General features: G+C 32.7%; 1 protein-coding gene across 1 annotated transcript in view; it reads right to left on the bottom strand.

Moving 5' to 3' along the window:
* Positions 1 to 8,986: 8,986 nt before the first annotated feature.
* Positions 8,987 to 20,144, bottom strand: part of LOC128675785 (adipokinetic hormone/corazonin-related peptide receptor variant I-like) — a 73,368-nt gene continuing 62,210 nt past the window's right edge. Inside the window, exons 5-8 of the mRNA XM_053755454.1 lie at positions 15,892 to 16,048; positions 14,489 to 14,679; positions 12,631 to 12,701; positions 8,987 to 11,426 (exon numbers count right to left, since the gene is read on the bottom strand). Coding sequence (XP_053611429.1) covers positions 11,328 to 11,426; positions 12,631 to 12,701; positions 14,489 to 14,679; positions 15,892 to 16,048 — 518 coding nt within the window. The 3' untranslated portion in view covers positions 8,987 to 11,327. The remainder of the gene's footprint in view (positions 11,427 to 12,630; positions 12,702 to 14,488; positions 14,680 to 15,891; positions 16,049 to 20,144) is intronic.

Raw genomic sequence — 20,144 nt, 5'->3', positions numbered from 1 at the left:
AAAAACCTCATGCTAGTAGTTTGCATGCTTGCAGGTACTATATATACGCAAGTACAGACATATATTTGATGTATGTGTATGTGTGTGTGTGTGTGTGCCTATATAGCAATCTCGGATGATGTACCTTTCTGATGGTGAAAGAATTTCTGAAATAGGTTCGGTAGTCTCGGAGGTTACCTGTTTCATGTTTGAAATTATATAATAATATTATGAGAAATTATATATTATGAGTGTGTATGTTTACACACTCACAAAATCACTAACAAATGCTTGACTCTTTATAATAATAGTATCGATTTTTGAAATAGGTTCGGTAGTCTCGGAGGTTACCCGCCTCAAATATACAAACTCACAAAGTCACAAACTCACAAATGCTTACCTCTTTATAATAACAGTATAGATAGATAACAAGTAAAATAGATCTTGTAAAATAAGTACCTAGCACTTTCCCGAAATTATGGTTACTAAAATGGAATAGGTACTAACGAGTCAGACCAATCGAAATCAGACTGACAGTCCAATTACATCCTGTCTAACATCTACCACGAGGAAACACTATATGAGTTTCCTCCAAATAATTTATACCTATGTATTTTTTATTGTTATTCCCTTTTTCCGTATATAGATAGGATATCCCATCAGGATGGGGCGATGGAAAAACTACCAACCCATACTGCACAGACATGATGACGCATTGTGACAAATAGCTTGTGTCAAAAATATAAAGCTTATTTCATACCATCAAAGCATTTTTTATTTATTCATTTTTATTAAAATATGTGTAATGACTTTGTGGTTTTTGATTTCTCGACCTATATAACGAAAATTCCCGACCATGATTTTTCAAACCTTTTATCCTACTTTATTGTTACATAAATTTTGTTTTATTATAAATTCATTTTTAGGTTTCTGTACCCGAAGCAACCGTAAGGTTTCACTGTCCGTCGTCGTCGCTTCGTTCGAAGGCTGATATTATCGATATTTTTTTCCCGTCTCGAGATTTGTAAAGGCGAGAATCTAACCCTATAGATAAAAAATAAAAATTTTTTGAAAAACATAGTTATAAAATTAATTTTGAAAATGTGGATGAAGGATAATACTAATGTAACCTAAAGGGTGGGCCGTTTCCTTGCACAGAGAGGATTACCATTTTTTTAGTGCAGAGGTAACGCTGCCTTTATTTTTTGTTTACCCAGGGGAATGCTTGTCACGCAGTGAGTGTGGGACTCCTGGGCACAACAAAATCCTGGGTGCCACAGAGCACCCAAGTCTGCCTCTGTACGGGCGCAAGAGGTGATAGGCAGGTGACACCCACACATTGCGCCCGATACTAACCCCACCATCGCGACAAGATGGGAACCCGTCGGGGGGAGGTAATGCTGCCTGCCTTAATTATTGGAACCCATTCTCACGGGGACGTGTTGGAATATCTTTTTTTACTTATAATTTTAGACTAAATCTTCGCCGTAAACGTTCGCCGCGAACACAATATTTTTTTACAAAATTGTGAATATTTCAAAAACGACTGAACCGATTTTGATGCTCCACGAACTTAAAAATTCTATTGATATATTCTACATATATTTTAAATTTCATCAAAATCAGAGCAACGGTTCGAAAGTTATCGCGTTACGAAGAAACAAACATACATACAAAAAAAAATATTTTTGTGAAGCACTTTATGAAGCACTTCCTATTTACTATGTACTGATAGGTATATTTCATGTCTATAACTAGATTACAGGCTGTTTATTCGGAGGGTTAAAATTAACTGTAAAACAAATTATGAGATAGACTTTGTAAATTTTCTTTGTATCTTAATGTACAGCTATTAGTTATCGTCAGTACAACCTAGTGATTGATGACAATAGAAGTGTGATAAATGACATATCTCGAGAGCTAAGGAAACGTTGTTGAAAGTTCCTATTGATCATAACGGAACTGTTTTTAACGATTTTTTAAATAACCTTAAAAATGAAATAACTATAGATAAGAAAAGAAAATCGTAGATTGCGCCTTTGTTCGGTATGTGACAGTCTTTATTGGAAAAATTCATGATTTGCAACACTGATTGCATCTACTTTATCTACATATTGCATATTCAATGATTGGATAAGTATTCATGTACGTATGTAGTATGAGCATCCGTGATTTAATGGGGATTCTTTGTTGTTAAAATAATTTTATTTCTTTATAATTTTAAATGCGCCTTATTTTTCATTGTTTATGGAAAATCTATTACGTTGTACCAGATAACAAACCAAATACAATACAAATAATACAAATCGATTTCGAACTTGTGGTTACGAATGTGGCTTGGCATTTATTACAAATGGGTAAATTACTATTTACTACTAGAGTCCCGTCCCGGCTTCGGTCGGTTGAAAACCCTAATAAATTATACACCTATTGTTGAAAACCGTACAAAAATCCTAGTGTCCTAGTAGTTTTTGATCTTACAATTTTTATATTAAGTCATAATCCTGAGATGTACGAGTACTTAATAGCAACATCAGATTTCTAGATAGGAACACAGTTATAAGGATTTATCGAACACAGCCAAGATTCGTGAAATTAGTCTTCTTATTTTCGGTGTTGTCAAGGTTAATAATGTTTATGTTATTCTATGATGTAAATGCCATTTAAGTAATTACTTAAAGTGTTCGATTACAAATCACCTACTTACTTGATTTAATGTGATATCATTTATCAAGTATAATATCTTATGCAAACGCTCGCTTGATGTTAAAAAACCAATTGATATAAGTGTCACTTAAGATTTTAATAAAGTCAAATCTTAGACCTTTTCAGACACAAGTTTGGTAACATTTTTACTTCTGTACTGTTTCGCAAATTATCTCGGCTATTGCTTTTTCTCAAAGAAACCACCATTGCTGAAGAATGCCGAAACTCATTCTAATTTGATACGCATTAGATTATTTTGTCAAAGGCAAAAGGGGAAAGCGTACATCATTTTAGGTATATAAAATTCGTTGCAACCTAACCTGTTCATCTTCCTCGTGTCTTCCTCCCAGTTCATTTGTTGTCGGTCTGTCGGTCTGCATCTTGAGAAACTAAGCGTACCTAATGTTTGTGACATATTTTATCAATGAACATAGGTATAATAGGCTAGTTGCCAAATTTTTATTTTGATGACTATTCGAAGGCTTTTATATCATTACAAACACCAGGGGAAAAAATACTGTGATAATCACAATACTTTCAAAGATATTACAAAGAAAAAAACACATTTTTTGACTCTTCCAAACGCTCCATACTAAATGACACGAACAAGTGACGTCATAACGTGCGAAAATGTTCGCGAAGAAAGATATCTTTGTTCGACAGCCACATTAAACATTACGTTTATGGTAAGTTGTTACAAAATTTTTGTTTTTTTATGATGGGTAAATTTATTTTTGTAATTTCATACTTTTTGAAAATGGACTTTTCAACCAACTTTAAATCTTCGTATTTAGATCAAGCTGCATTGTTGTCATAATGATCCTAAATATATCAATTTTATCTAGATTATACATATTTTTTACAATTCTCTGAATTTGGTGCCTACCCTATTGTTAGCTAGTAAATGTAATTTGTTTCGTTTTATTCATCCCTAAAAATATGCAAAGTTCAAGGAGGTTGTTCAATGTTTTTTTTTTAAATTTTAATTGCCATTTATCTTCTGTAAATGAGAAATTTTTATTAAATATCAGTTCAAATGCACCAATATAATACAATTTTATATTATATCGACATAGGTACCTATTTCTGAAATCTTATATTATAAATAAACACCTATGATTATATTTAAAAGTACAGCTAATTTTCACAAGCTTTTATTTAGTTTCGCCTACAACTACTATTAGATAATAAATAAAAATATAATTTGCCTTATTTAAGAGGTGCTCAAAGAAAAACATTATCGGTGAAACTTCCTTTTAACAGTAACATCCTTATAAGTATTTCATATGTTTCCATAGATATCGATTCATTGACGATAGGCTTTATTACTTCCATCATTATTATCAAACCGGAGCTCACTTTCCTCAATTTCTTATAATAATAGAGCAATAACCATGTTTGTTCGTTTCTGCTTCCACGGCTTATATACTATTATATTATATATTACGGTACGGTACTATATAATGTCGTAGCTAGATCGTTGAATTTGTTAATTCGTGATACGGCCGATTATAACATTCATTTCATTCTCTCTCAGCTCTTTATTATGATCTTGCAGTCTAACTCAGGCTATAGGTATCATTCATTTGGTCAGCAGGTGAGCATAACACAACCCCATTTAGCCAGAGGTGTTTGGACTACATAAAAGCATTACATAAAAGTTTTATGTAACGCTTTTAATGACAAATTTTACTTTTATGATAAAAGTCAAAGTTGTCATTAGACAATATTCCCGGCCATATTATCATGTAGTTTATAATATGGTTTTACATATTAAATACATATATTTATTCACCAGCTATTTATAAAATTAAGTATCAATTCATACAAAAGCAAAGGACTTAATTTTCTTATTGAAATGCAGAATCATACTCGTATATTTTCCTTTTGATCCCTTTTCTCGGTATGGTATTCGTTTAATATGTTAGAAATTTTATGAAATTATATTATGTAAACAAACATTATTTCTGTGAAAATACAGAAAAATATTTATATAGGTATATATATATTTAGGTAGGTACCTACATACTATGTTATTGTGATTAGTGTTGATATTATTATTGTCTGACCTCTTGTAAATTATGTTAAATCAAATGAAATAAGATTTGTCAGTAACGTAGCAAACATGCTTATTTATTTGTAGTTGCTCTGCTCATAGAGCTTACAAATTGTACTTAGATGTACAAAGCGTGTACAAACGTACACCCTATAATCTTCGGAACTACTGGACGGTTTTGAATGAAACTTTTTTGTTATATAGCTATTAAGCCTGAACAACGTATAGGATATAAATGATTTTAAAAACTGGAATACCTGATGGAGAACAATGATGGAACGGCTAAACTATAGGAGATATAGAAATGACGCTCTAGCAAAAGTTGTTCAGTCTGATGAGCATTTTCTGTTGAGGTATAAAAATGAAAATCTAAAACACACCCTTTTTCAGAAACTGCATATGTGTGTAATTTGTATTTATGACTGTGAATTTTAAAAACCTATCTAATCTTAATAGATTAGATAGGTTTTTAAGATTCTAGTAGTCGTTTTTAGTAGTAGAATTTTAAGTAGGTAGTTTCTCTTTATGTTATCCTTCTCCCGTGAGCATTTTTCACGAAAATTTATAATAAATAGGTACACAAAATTAAATAGGAATATTATTTTTTTGTATTACAGACAAGGACGATTATGAAAATAATATTGTTTATACCTCCTTGAGTACCGGCCTACTTCTCAATAGTACTTATGAAATTAAATAATCTAATATCAAGACAGCAAAAAATGTGTATAGCTATTTTGCGTTGATAAAGCCATATTGCTTCAAAATATGTTCGTACAGTAATGAGGTATATTAAATCATATTATTAGTATTTTCCATTAATGACTTGGTCTATGGCAGAAAATATATTCAGGCCACATATTATAAATCAACCCGAATCTGGACTACGTACGTATATTTTACGTACTAATCCAGCAATATGCACTTCAATATTGTGACGGTGCAGAATTGTCAATTCGGGTGGACTTATTTAAATTAATATATGCTATAGCATATATCAATTATGACTTTGTCTATAGACAAGGTCAATAATTGAATATTCTAAAATCGCCGCGCGACTTCAATACTGCTCAAAAAAAGATAGCATTAAGCTAATATAAGTAATACTTATAAGTAATCAATTAAATAAGTAAGAAAACATCATTATTTTGCTCGGTACCTATTGAGCAGATTGTAGGAGAGAAAAAGCTTTTAATATTATAGCCCGGTTCAAGACTATTATTACTAACAGGAGTAACTTTAGTAAACTAGTTGTTGCCCGTGGCTTTGCACGCGTAAATTTCTCTACATCAAAACAGACATGATTTTTACCCCCCGAATGTCATTTGGTTGATTTTAAAAAACCCTATGTCTATATTTAAATGGGCGTTTATCTAAATGTATACCAAATTTCATCAAAATCTGTCTAGTGGTTTAGCGAAGATCGCGGAACAGACAAATAGACTTTCTGAGCATATAGTCAAAGTTTTTACGCCTGTGCACTGTGGACCAGCTTCACGTCAAGGGCTTACAATGCTATACGGATTCAATATAATAATACCTTCAGGGCATTGTTGGGGCTTCCTCGCTTCTGCAGTGCATCAGGCATGAATGAAGTCCTGAAGTTTAATGATAAGAGGATTGAAGTATATAAGAGGCATGGTGACCTCCATATAAACAAAATTGTTGATTTAAGATAAGTTTAATTGGAAATGTATTTATAAATGATAATATGGACTGTTGGTCTGAAATAAACACATTTTATTTCACATTTATAATATACTAGCTGTTGCCCGCTGCTTTAACCCACGGCAAAACGAACATCACTCCAAAAAAATAAATACACTTTCACTTTCATATTTATATAGTTTAGCTGGACCATTATGAATCTTCAATCCTCTGCATCCTCAATAGAAAATGCTCATCAGACGAACAATTATTGTTAAGTCGTCATTTCTATATTTCCTATAGTTTAGCTCACAGTTCTACATCTGGTGTTCCAGTTTTCAAAATCATTTATAAAGGCTTAACTATATAACAAAAAAGTTTCATTCGAATCCGCCCAGTAGGTCCGGAGATTAGCGGGTACAAACAGATAATGATCTACAGACAAACAGACACACAGACATACAGATTTTTTCAAATTCTTTATTAGTATGACCCTATCGCGTAAGTTTGTTTTTATGTAAATACCTATATTCAATGTACAGATTCTTTCTTTTATCTATGGTGTCGACCATATTTCTTTTATCTTTGGGGTCAACGCTCGGATACAACTAATAAATATTAAAGCACACATGTAGGTAGTTTGTCTTCTTTTTCTCTATACTCGATCAAAATAACGCGATCAATCTCTATATATTAGTTTTTTCGCCAACAGCTGTTGCGTCAACAAGATCCTATTGACCCAAAGTCGGAAGTTCACAACAGTTCTGCTAAAACTTTTAAAGTGAAGATAATTAGAGTTTATTTCCTTCGCGCTGAATTATAGAAATTCCATCATGTACTAGAAATATTATGACGTTTGTTGGTTTCACAGAATTTTAGTTTTTATTGTTTTTTCTATATTATTTAACATGGTAAGGTCAGAAAGTAACATAAAATTGGAAAAAAGTACTTAACTTCAAATGTCAACAGAGTGGCTGAACACTCTTAAGAAATCATCCAAAAGCATACAGAAGAACTTAATAATTGTTTTAAATTAACAATTAGAGTTCATTTGACCTCATATCTAGCCTGACGAGAAACAGAGTTAGGTCTAAGATGTCAAACGCAAGCTCAAATAATGCCTACTTATTCACTCTTAAAAATGCATGCAGTATGTAAATAAACCACTGTTTTAACATGTTCCACTTTGTTGCCCTTGTTACTACCAATTAACCGTAAGCATATCAAAAGAATATTAGGTGGAATATTACATGGAATGAAACACACGTAACAACTTTCTTGGCATTATTAATGGAGTGGTTTGCCATTGCCTTCTCCATTCCACACACAAGTTAATATAATCAACAAGTGTGCAGGTTTCCTCTCGATGTTTTTCCCTCACCGGAAGCAAGTGGTGGTCGATGAAAACTACTATACATGAGTCAGATTGGTATACAAACTTGTGTGGCAAGAGTAGGAGTCGAACCTGGGACCTTTCGATCCACAGGCGGGGGTCTTAACCATTACACCACCACCGTTTCAAGCTTATTTTATTTTATTTCAAATATAAAATATTGTTTTTATTAGACTTTTACAAGCAATTATGTCCATAATGAAAAACTGTGGATTTCCTAAATAGACGTTTTTTTATAAAGACCTCTTGATAGTTAGATTTTTTGCTACATGAGCCATTAGCTAGCTAGGCAGATTGCTCATTAGATGTTTCGCTTTGTTGGACGTTTTGCTACTATTGTTTTGGACTTTTTGATCGGGAGGGATTTTTTTACACAGAGCGACAGTAGATCCCCTCCTCGATTTATACATAGCAAAATGCATGGTACTCCGCTAATTCCATGACAATATGATCTTGATGTAGAAATAATGTCAAACAATTCACTTGGAGCCATGACATAAATGTTATTATTATATCATCGTAAGGATCGACTGAAATTATTGATAAAATTGGGAACTTACCAAAGTCATCTTAAAATGTAAATTTATTTTTAAATTTATTCGACAGTAGCGACGCTAAACTCTTCGAAAGTTTTTTATTATTTCCTCTTCACCAATGTAAGCATTAGGCGGCGGGTGTTTCCTGCACGTCCACAAATTTTCCTAATTTAAGCCTAATTTATGCCATTTGGAGCAACGCAGTAAAGTTCATATTTTAGTTTTTGTTAACGTAGACCGAAGGAATGGGCATTTTGTTTAGTTTTTCTTTATAATTAAAGGAATGAGTATGTAAGAGGAAGTATGAAAATAGCACCAGTTAATGAGAAGTTATAGATTAGGCTGGTGCGGGCATATTTTAAGACGAGATGAAAATCAGGTCACTCAAAGGGCGTTAAAGATGGAAGTAAAGGTTTCCAGGAATAGAGGAAGACCTAAGAAGAAATGTCTGGAGTGTGTCAAGCATAGTATGAACAGGAAAGGAGTATATCAGAGGATATGGCAAATGACAGAATGACTTCATACTGTCCCGACCCCATATAAGTAGGCTAAGGGCAAGAAGAAGTTTTTGTTTATATGTATGTTCGTGTGTCTATGTTCTATACTTAATCAAAATTATATATAATATATATACATATACCTTGTTTGTAAAGCGAAACAATGTTTCAAAAAGAGTCGTTTATTTATTTATAACATAATATAGTCGGCAATTTCGTTAAAAGGAGGTTAATTGAGCGAGAATTAGTAGTTACACTTAAATATGTAGTTACTATTTGAAGATAGTAAGATCAGGTACCACAACAATAAGAAATATATACATCGAATACAATCAATTACAGTCATTATTTAATCGATTCCCATATGCATTAAAATAAGTTACCACTACCTATATAGGTAGTTCTATAACATGTAGGTATATGTAGGTAGATAGGTTTTTTATCCAGCCTTTTAAGCTTAAATTACACTTTACCTTCTTTATGAATAACAAGGTATAATATGAAATAAACATACCTTAAGTATCTCTGCAACACACAAATTGAAAATCATTCTAATAACGTAAAGTGCGGGATTTAGATTTCAAATCCCAATTACTGATTGCCCACAAATCATTGCGAATGAAATTCACATACATATTTAAGGCTTCGTTTTCCATAAATTGTTTTGTATTATGTGGAGCGGCTACACACTATTGTCACATTGCATAGTTTGTATGAGAGGTTTGCTTGGCGCCGTGAAAAACCACCTTGGCGCTGTGAAAAACCAGCAATTTATGCCGCATATACGTCAAATTTCGCAAAACTTTTTTCGCGATGTAGCTTATCTCTGTCGCCTCATGTAGGCTGTTTTCAGAGGTTCGCCTGTGAATCTAGACTTCTGTGTTCACTCGAGCCATAACAACCGAGAGAGCCCACGACGACTACACTTGTCATTGCCACGCTACTATACGCCTAAGCGTATGGAGTTACGCACTATTTTCGCATCACTTTCTTTTGTGTCATTGATGGTTGTTGGTCGACATGAATTTGGGACAACCTTTTTTCTCAGAAAAAAATATAACTAAAACAGCTGGATGAAAAAATGCGACCCATAAAAACAATAAATTGATATATCGCGAACAGAGGGAACTTTCCATGAAGAATTTTCATTAACAATGAAGGGAGATATTATGGATTAATTAGTATGTAGGTCACGCAATGGGCCTTGAAATGAGGCATGTGACGTGCGGGTATATATGTAATGTAGCGATTTCCATTATGAGATGATCGTGCGTGTTTATTACGGCGAAGATACACACGGGGAGAAATAACGCATTTAAAATGAGGTAACAGAAAATGTACCTACATTTTTGAACATTGCATCTCAATGTTGAATACATAGAATCTATAATATACCTAGACATCAATTACAAATACCTAGTTTAGGCATTAACGATTTAGATCCTCAAAATTGCCTAGTCTAGTCTTTCAAGACCACATTTATTATCTTTAATTAATCGATCAATAACATTACAAATAAGAATCTACCTATTTCGCAAATAAAATACACTCTTACAAGCACCGAGTTCCACAGATTTCCATTATGTTTATTACGTACTAAGCAGAACATTAAAATTAATTTTGTGTTGTCACATAACGCACGTTACCGCGAACCAAATGTGGTTGTACCTAAAAACCGTGTTGCAAACTTCACAGGGCGAAGCAAAGTAATACGTAAGTCTATGGGGCGTAGAAACTAACAGTTTGCAGAATTCCATCGTAATTTATGTACGTCTATTATGAGAAATCTGTAAATAAAAATAAAATATTTAACAAACTAGACTTTTTTCCATTGAAATAACAAAATAAGTAGAATGGTTACGATTGGTTTATAAACACCCAGTGTTGCCAGCCAACAGGACATTATTTATCCTAATCACTTTATTGACAGACTGATTTTAGGATAAAGTTATAAAGGATACTTTAATTTTTTAACAACGAGAGGGTGGGTAGGGACTAACACTGACATGTCCTATAAGATCATAATTAGTAAAATCTGGGATATAAATCTGTAAGTATTCAAAATAATTACTACCAATTTGTTTAGAAAATTCCAAATTCATTTTCCCAGTGGTCATATTTTTGAGAAATTCAGAAATTCAATTCCATCATTCTCTTTCTATAGCTTTCTGCCACATTGCGGTATTGTTTTAACTAATTGACAATTTCGAATCAAAATAAAAATTAGTTACCTAAGTCGTCTTAAAAATTAAATCGTACAAAAATAATTTACTGCAATTATTCACAACAAATTATATTACTATCCTAGCCGCTGTTGGGAGCATATTGACAGTCCAGTCTATATTGTAGACTGTGCTACGCATATTGTCCATTTTGTACACATTAAGGTCCATATGGCAGCGACACGTTGGGTACTACATGGGCACGGGAGGTGTTCCGTTCCGGTCTTGGTAGTACTCCTGCAGGACCCTGCAGCGTTCGTGTCGTGCGCACATGAGGCGAGGAGGGGGATGTCAGGCCGGCGCCCGGGGTCGTGGCTCCGGCCGGTCCGGCACCGCCGTCAGGGACGTTTCGGCGAACCGGACGCCCAGCCGGGTGCGCACTCGACTATTCTGGATTAAAAAATATTGTATTATAATAATGTAATTAGGTAAATAGGTTTGAAATCTATTATTTTATTAGCGACGAAATATATTTTAAGTAAGGTATGCTTTAACTTTTTTGTGAATAATGGGGTTAAAATATGACTGAATGAATATATATCATTATGACTGAGTAAATATTGTTCGCACGAAAGCTTTTTGAGCGCGGGTCTTCTTGTCTTATAGAGCGTGTTATTGCTAAAACACCTACTGGAGGCTACCATGATACGTTAAACGTCGTATTCATGTCATTACGTTCGCCTGTTCTTTTTTATACGGTGTGGAAAAAAGGTATAGCATGTGAACGTTAGTAACGTAATACATGTTTGTATGTTTGGTGGTAGGCCTTCAGGTGTTCTTCACTGCAAGTGTGCAGGTTTCCTCATGATATTTTCTGTCACCGGAAGCAAATGGTGCTCTATGAAAACGATTATGAGTCAGACATGGACAACGGAGTACTTACTAAATCAGTCAGGCAGATTAGTCAGATTAGTAATACAGGTGACACGAGTAGGTTTTGAATCTGGTACAATTTAATAAAATTATTTAACGAGGTTGTGAATCGTAGTTTCACTCGAGTGATACGTAGCGCTTTATAAGATTGATAAAAAAATAGAATAAAATTAAATTTCTAATGCGTAAATTGTAACTACGTCCATGAAATATAATGATATATATTTTAAGCTGATTTATTGATACCAAAATTTCCGAATATATTTTTATATTGCCCTGCGATCTAATAAATTGAATTCACATTCTCATAAAATTAAATTTTGTATATGAATAAAAATATATTCACAACGTGCTGCTTCAATGAGATTCCATTGGAGTATTACTTTGATCCATAAGTTAAAAAATTAATTTTACAAATTATTACTACTTTAAGTATTAATTTGTTAGTGTTAGTGTTTAGTGCAATTCTAATTTACTTGGTTTTAATTTTATTTACTAAGTTTTATTATTTTATTAGATGAAATATAAATAGTTCTCTTTCATTAAACAAACTAAAGTATATTACAACTCCTAATCATTTCTTTTACTTTGTTGATTTTTTTTATTCGCGACAGGAATATCGGGTCACCTGGATACCATTTTCCTTGTTTGAATATTTGTGGAAAATATAGCATCAATGGGGGCTCGCTTTGACTTGGTCGTGCTATATGTAAGTATTTACCTTAGATGGCATCACCAGGGGCGTCTCCAAATTAACATTCCTGTTCTTTAGTGAACTTGATCCGGAGTTACCTAAAAAAAACCAATATAGTCCATCCCAAAAATCCTACAGGAGCAAAATCATGGGGCATAGTTAATATCCGAAAAATAATTTTGAGTTGCGTGTAAGTACATACTAACACGCAACTCAAAATTATTTTTCAAATATTAACTATGACCCATGACTTTGATCCTGTAGGATTTTTGGGATGTGCTATTTCAGATTACAACCGTATACCCGATTTCATCGAAATCCGTCCAGTATACATATTTTGCGTGAGTGCTCATTTGTAATGTTAGCATGTAAGCATGTTGGTAACGTAGATATATTAATGAAATATGTTCATCAAATTCTGCTTCATCTCTGCGGGATATATAGATGTATAGATGAACTCTTTATTGCACCATACACAAAGGAGTCATAAGTCGTTATAACAAGGTAATCAAACATTATGAGCGCAATGGCGGACTTATTTCTTCCAGCCAACCTTTGGGTAGAAAGTTAAGTATACAGATAGATAGATAATAAATTGAATAAGGTAAAAATAACTGTTTTGTTTCTGCTTGTTTCAAATCCATTCTAATTTATAAAGAGGAAAGATTTGTATTTTTGTAATGAATAACTATTGGGCCATTTTTGATGAAATTTGGCACAGAAATAGGCGAAATATTTGGAAGTGACACAGACTACTTTTTATTATGGTTTTACCCGAACGAAGCCGGGGCGAGACGCTCGTACTTTATGAAGAGAAGCCACAATTAAAATGTTTGAAGTAGAATGACAAATGTAGATTGAAGATCGACGGGTATACTATGTGAGATATTGTAACTCATGTAGATATATAGTTTTTACTAAATATCTAAAGTATCTACTTGTACGTGTTTAAAAATTACAAAAACAAGTGTAGATTAATGCCGTTATATTATTAGACATTATTTTCACAAAAGTGAAAAAAAATTGCTATGATAATACTTTCAAAGATATTTACAAAATAAAGTTAAACCCATTTTAGACTTGTTCAAAGCCTCCATACTAAATGACATTAAAACGTGACCTCACGTTAGAGTAGTATCTCAGAGAAAAAGCTATATTTGTTCAGCAGCTTTTAAATATTGCGTTTAAAACATTTCACGATGGCTGAATTTATTTTTATAACTACTTATATTATTTTTTTAAATGGACACTTTCCATTCGACTTTCATGAAATCTTCGTATAATGGTAGGTACAACTGCATTGTCACATTCTATGAATTTTCATAACGATAGGTATTATATTATGTAGAGTGACATTTTTTAAAATTTTCTGACTTTATTAGGTATATTTCTTCATTTATTTTAGAACGAGCCTTTGTTGATTGCGTATTTTTTTAATAAACGGCGATTTGCAATGGGTTCGTCCTGTTACGGATTCTCATTCCGTATAATTATTCACTTCGTTCCCTTCTCTCTGTTTCCAATAAATTGGTACAAGAGTACTTAACCGAATTTACTTGAAATTGTACGTAAAATGTAAGTAAACTGTGTTTTGATACATATCGTGCACTATGTTAGGATTAAAAACTTCACATTGAATACGACGGTGATAATGAATGTATTCAATGTATGCATACGAAGAAATATTTCTAGCTTTCGCCTACGGCTTACCCTGCGTGAATCTCGCACGAGTAATTTAGATGTGATCATGGCTTAAGTAATACTATGTTTTTTTCTGTAAATGGTGCAAAAAGAGTTCATATGTCAGTCTTCTGCACTTCACACGGCATCCATAATCGCCGGACGCACGTGGACGCAATTGGCACGCATATCCTATTTGTTTCACCTATAGTGTCTGATGCAGAAGTAGATCTGCAGCACGTGTTTTTTAGTAGCCTTCTGAGAGCCCCCTTCAGGTCTATTGTGTAGGATCCGTAGACCAGCGGGTTCATGCAGGAGTTGGAAACGGCCATGGCAAACAGCAGGTCTTGGATCCGCGGTGACACTTTCTCCGCTGAGCCACGATCGATCATATACCTAAATAAATAAATAATTAGGGCCTGTTTCACCACTTTCTTTTAAAATATTATATTGTAATCTGACAAATAAACTAACTACCATATACATCTACTTGTTGTGATTTTCCAATTAGTCCTAACCTGTGAAGCATAATTTTTAACTTTTCGATATATACGAGTACATATAAACTATCAGATAATTTATCACATTCTTTATTTTCATCCTTCGCTTGCCGGCACGTAAGATGTAAATACGAATAATATATAACATTCTGAACGTAAACATAGTTGCCAAATATACTATTGATAGGAATATAGTATAGGCACTTGGTTCAATTCATATTATACAAAGTTGCTGCGCATATACAAAATCAATTAGAAACTTGGGCAGTTAGTGCAAGCATTAGTAATATATCAATCGAAGTAAATTAACCAACTATTAATAATATGTCGATCGAAGTACATTAACCAACTATTAATTTTATAACTCGGAACAAGTGTTCAGAACTATTTTTGCTTTTCCGCTTGCTTTTGTATTTGATAGCCTATTAGTAATATATGAAAAAGTTATCGTAAAAATGTGTCTCACAAGTGTTGGGTAGGACTAACTAGCAAACAACTTCAGGCAAGTTATCTGGCAGTTTATCTGTCAAAGAAATGACAATATGATATTATAACAGAAAGTGGTGAAACAGCTCTTTAATATAATATAACAATCTGTGGTTTAGTCAGATATACACAATCAGAAAGAACTTGTACCTAATTTAGAAAAAAATGTTTATGTTCATTGTCGTGTTATTATTGCCCACAGACTCACAAAAGGAAATCTAAATAAAGTGTCGTGTATATAAATGTTATTTTTGTGTCTCATTATGGCCATTCATATTACGTATATCTCATATAATATAAAATTTTATATAATATAGCACTGGTGTCAGATTTCATTCAAGTCGCCTATAGGTATCTAACAGATTAAAAATCTAAAATATTTTATTAAGGATGTTGCCGACAGCCGCTACGAACGCTCTACGGCAGTCACTCTATCCAATGATAACAAATATGTATATATAAATTAAGAATTGATTAAGATATTAATAAAAATGACCTTAGACACAGTGAAAATTTCCCTTATATTTAACCAAATTTGATAATGTAACAACCAATCACGATGCTTGAATTATGACGAATAAGAAAAAGTACACTATTATTTTAGGTATATGTAGGTACTCACCACATGGCCATAGTAGCATACGGCAACCAGCACAAAGCGAAGACAGCGACGATGGTGACAGTCATGCGCAGGGTACGCCGGCGCGCGCGCTCCAGGATACGGCGCCCGGAGCGGCGGAGTCGCACATGCCCGATGCCGTTGCGATGGATACACTTTTCTGTTGAATAACAATAATTATCTTTACACTAATTTGATTATTACTCTTACGTGTCTCTCGCCCGTGCGCGAGGTGTCCCTTGTTGTTCATAAAAAGATAAAGCAGCTAAAGTAGGTATCTTATCGAAGTACCTACCTAGATATATTTTTGTCACGTATCCCTTTGGCAAATACGCTAGGGATGCCGGGAAAACCATATTATTTCTTTTTCAACTTACTATGTTTTTATGTGAGATTTCAGATTGGATCATTCACTTGTTGTGATACAATTTCCAAGTACATAAGCGGCTTAAGTAAGAGGAATTTCCATAAATGTTTCATTGACTTTATGTCATTTACTCTATGTCATTTACTCTATGAATAAAAATATGCGATCTGTTCGTTTTGGATTGATTTACTTATTGTTAGTCAATCCAAAAAGTTTTATTGGCTTTTTGAAAGAAAACACATGGACAAGCCAATAAATTTGAAATGTTAATTTATTCCGTAAAGCTCCTCTGTCTGACAGTGTGTCATTTTTGAAGAAAACAAATTAATATACCTATTTTGCCATTTTTATTTATGGGCTTTGTTTTTCTGTTTCCCATTATGGAGTTTACTTTGACATCAAAACATATTAATGCTCTTGAAAATTTACTGCCATAATTCAAACGCGAATGGCACTTTATATCATAAAAACAAGATAAGTAGGCAATGAAATAATTTTCAATAATCCTATTAAAAGCCATTTCCGTGCGCCATTTGATTTCTACCAGTGTTTATTTTTTACTTGAAAAAAAAAACATTTGCCATCTGTGATTTGTGATCTTTCTTGGATATGTAATTGCCATGGAATTAGTAGGTCGAAGTACTTACTAAATTTATGATTGCTAACACCTGGTTTCATCATTTTATCAAGTCACCTGAAGGCATGTCATATCTTTTAGGACTACGTAACGACGTCGAGTGTGGAACGAGTGGAACGTTTTCAACCTTTCAATCACAGGCTTAACAACTTACCCACTGGGCTGAACTGCGGTGAATATTATTATTCTATTATCATTATAAACCCACTGTAAATTAAATTTTATAATGACATACCATTCAGTACCATTTTGTAGGTAAATTCTATGAAAAATTATAATATTTAGTCTAATTTTATTACTTACTAGCAGTTCGCACCAGCCTCTCTCGGGTAAATCCATAGTACACGTTAGTGTGCCTACCTTGAGAATCACACTTTCTATTTTTTTAAAACCCGTATCAAAATATGTTGCGTTCTTAACTTAGTTATAAAGATTTAAACGTACATAGCGACATACAGTCTGCGTTACGTGAGTTTGTTATTTTTATCATAGACCACCACTTTCAATGAAGGAAAACATCGTGAGCAAACTTTTGTCGATAATTTATCATCTAGTGTGGGAAAAAGAAATGGTATACCACTTAATTAATATTTCTATAGTAAGTCGCTATCCACTGAGAATATACTACTGTAACATATGATAGTATTTATCTTTTTCATTTAAATTCTTTAATGTAGGTTTGAAATACTTTATCACGAAAGCCTTTTATACGTAAGCTTTCAATAGAATGATTTTAGACTCGCAATTTTATTTCAATTGAATATTTAAAATTAAGTACTTTAATTTGAAAAAAAATATTATCAAAAGAAATTTTTACGAGACAATTTTCAAAGAAACATACTTTTTCGTGTAAAATTGTTAATATAACAGTGTATCTGTTCCATGTGTACTTAACACGAAATAAGCTAAGTAAATAGTGTTAAAACTAACTTGAAATTACCAAATTAGCACCCATAAATGGGTTAGCCTTTAGTATTTTCCCAAACTTACATCTTCCCAGAATATTCCCAAACCAATTTTTAAGAATGTAATCCATGATTTACGCCAGACCTTTTGGTAAGATTGAGATTAATACTTACTGGGCGTAAATCCATCTATGAATCGTTCATTTTAAAATAAAATTAGTAAATCAGCGAACTGTACATCTATGTAAGTTTACAATTAAGTTTATTAAGTGTTAATTACAATATATATTACATATTATATAAATTACACAATGTATTAACAATCTTGTTATGTCAGGAAGGGATTATACCACTTTATATTCAGAGTGGTTTCAACTTAAGATCGCATTCAAACACAAGCGACAAACTTAATTCTTAAACAGAGGAACAGTATTTATTCTGTTTGCACGTGACAGTAAATATTGTTGTTTCCAAAAGGGTATTTGGTTATTTTGATGTTTTCGTGTACATACTTATTTTATCATTATTATATCATTGATTTGGTGTAGAATTCATACTAAAGCAAAATTGGGCTACAAAAGCCCGGTTGCAATGTCGGCGTCACACAGGGTACCATGACTCTCCTATTCTCATTGCATTACACTTGCTTGAAAGAGCAAGAAATTATTAGGTATATTATATAATCGCTTCGCCTAAAATACGTCTAGACGAAAAAAAAAGCTTACAATATTTTTTAATTGGAATAAATTCCGAATCTTATTTTTTTTACATTTTTCGCAATTTTGAACCGGGGTTGAAAACAAAAAGTGCTTAGATTTTCATTCATTTTCAAAATCAAACATAAATATAAATACAAGAGGAGTTCAATGCAATATTCACAAACATATAAGGATTTCGTCTTATTGTGAATACGAATTATTGGATTTCGTATACGAATTGCCGATTTATTCCCACTATCGCCAGTCGCAACGTTGTCCCTACCTATTATCGCGCAATTTCACTTTTTATTGGAACAGCGAACATAATGTACGGAATTTGTGAGTAAATTAGATTTTTTCGGCGTTTCTTTTATATTTTCATTAACTGTGACCTGGGGCATTGCTTTCAAAAAATACCCTTTGGGCTGTTTTAGGTTATATTTTATCCAAATGTTGTCAGTTGCTCTTAATATTTAACAATTTTGCTTTCTGACAAGATACATGTTAGCGACCCGCATGTACACCGGCACATCTTGTGTTTGTACTTTAATTATATTTACTAGGAGCATATGAGATCCTTCTTATACGTAAGAAAAGATGCTTTTATTCAATTTTAATATTTCTCATACATGGTATATTAATCGAAACATATATTTTTATTTACTTTTAATAATCATAGATCTCTTATAACAATAAATTATAATTTATTTATTTTCTGAATTTGAGATTATAAGTATTTATGTGAATTCTAACATTTAACGAGCCGATTATATTTATAGTTTTTGTTTCCAATATCACTTCGCAGAACCTTATTGGCCAAACATAATATGGAAAAAATATTGTCTAGCGTAATCTAACCGTTTTTGCAGTATAAAACAATAATTTAACCTAACAATCTAATTTATATAACTAATCTATATGTATATAGATGTCTAAAACTGTTTCCATTTATTTCTTTAGACGTAACAATAACCCAGAAGGTGTAATACTTAACTTCTGAATTTGGTGTGAAATATTTTTGAGACATTATTTCACACCAAATTCAGAAACGACTAATTTGACCTGTTGGCCCAATGGAATTAGTAGGTACTCCGAAGTACCTACCTCACAAAGACCGGACGCTAAGAAGAAGTATTTGTTATAATTAAAGTAAAAAAAGGCTAAAATTAACAAACATTAAAGGGAAAATATATTGTGCTACAACTTTGTGCACCCACCTCCTCGTATACCTATCTCTGTCCTAACTATCTCGTCCTGTCTTTGTCCCAAATCAATCATTTATTTGTCAGAATACAGAATTACAATCAGGTGGTCATGATATATATAGAACATGCATTCTGCCTTATAGGCGTACAAATATTTAACTGTCAATTAATAAAATTGTCAATAATACTAAAAAAATAATAATAATATAATAACAATATCAATAATACCTCAAATTAAATAAAATAAATACAATTTAAAATTAAAGTGTCAGTAATAACAATGTCAATAAAAATAATATCTCAAAACAAATAAAGTCTAATTAAAATGTATATTGAGATTTGATTATACCAAAAACTTTATCGAGACCTTACTGTTGCCTCCATTGCAGATACTCATCAACAGAATAGAAACATTTTTCTTTGAGCCACAACTGCAGTGTTTTC

Source organism: Plodia interpunctella, chromosome 15, assembly GCF_027563975.2.
Source record: "Plodia interpunctella isolate USDA-ARS_2022_Savannah chromosome 15, ilPloInte3.2, whole genome shotgun sequence".
In the NCBI taxonomy this organism is placed as follows: Eukaryota; Metazoa; Arthropoda; class Insecta; order Lepidoptera; family Pyralidae; genus Plodia; species Plodia interpunctella.
The sequence above is the reverse complement of the archived record's forward strand: the minus strand, read 5'-3'. Positions and strand labels throughout refer to the sequence as shown.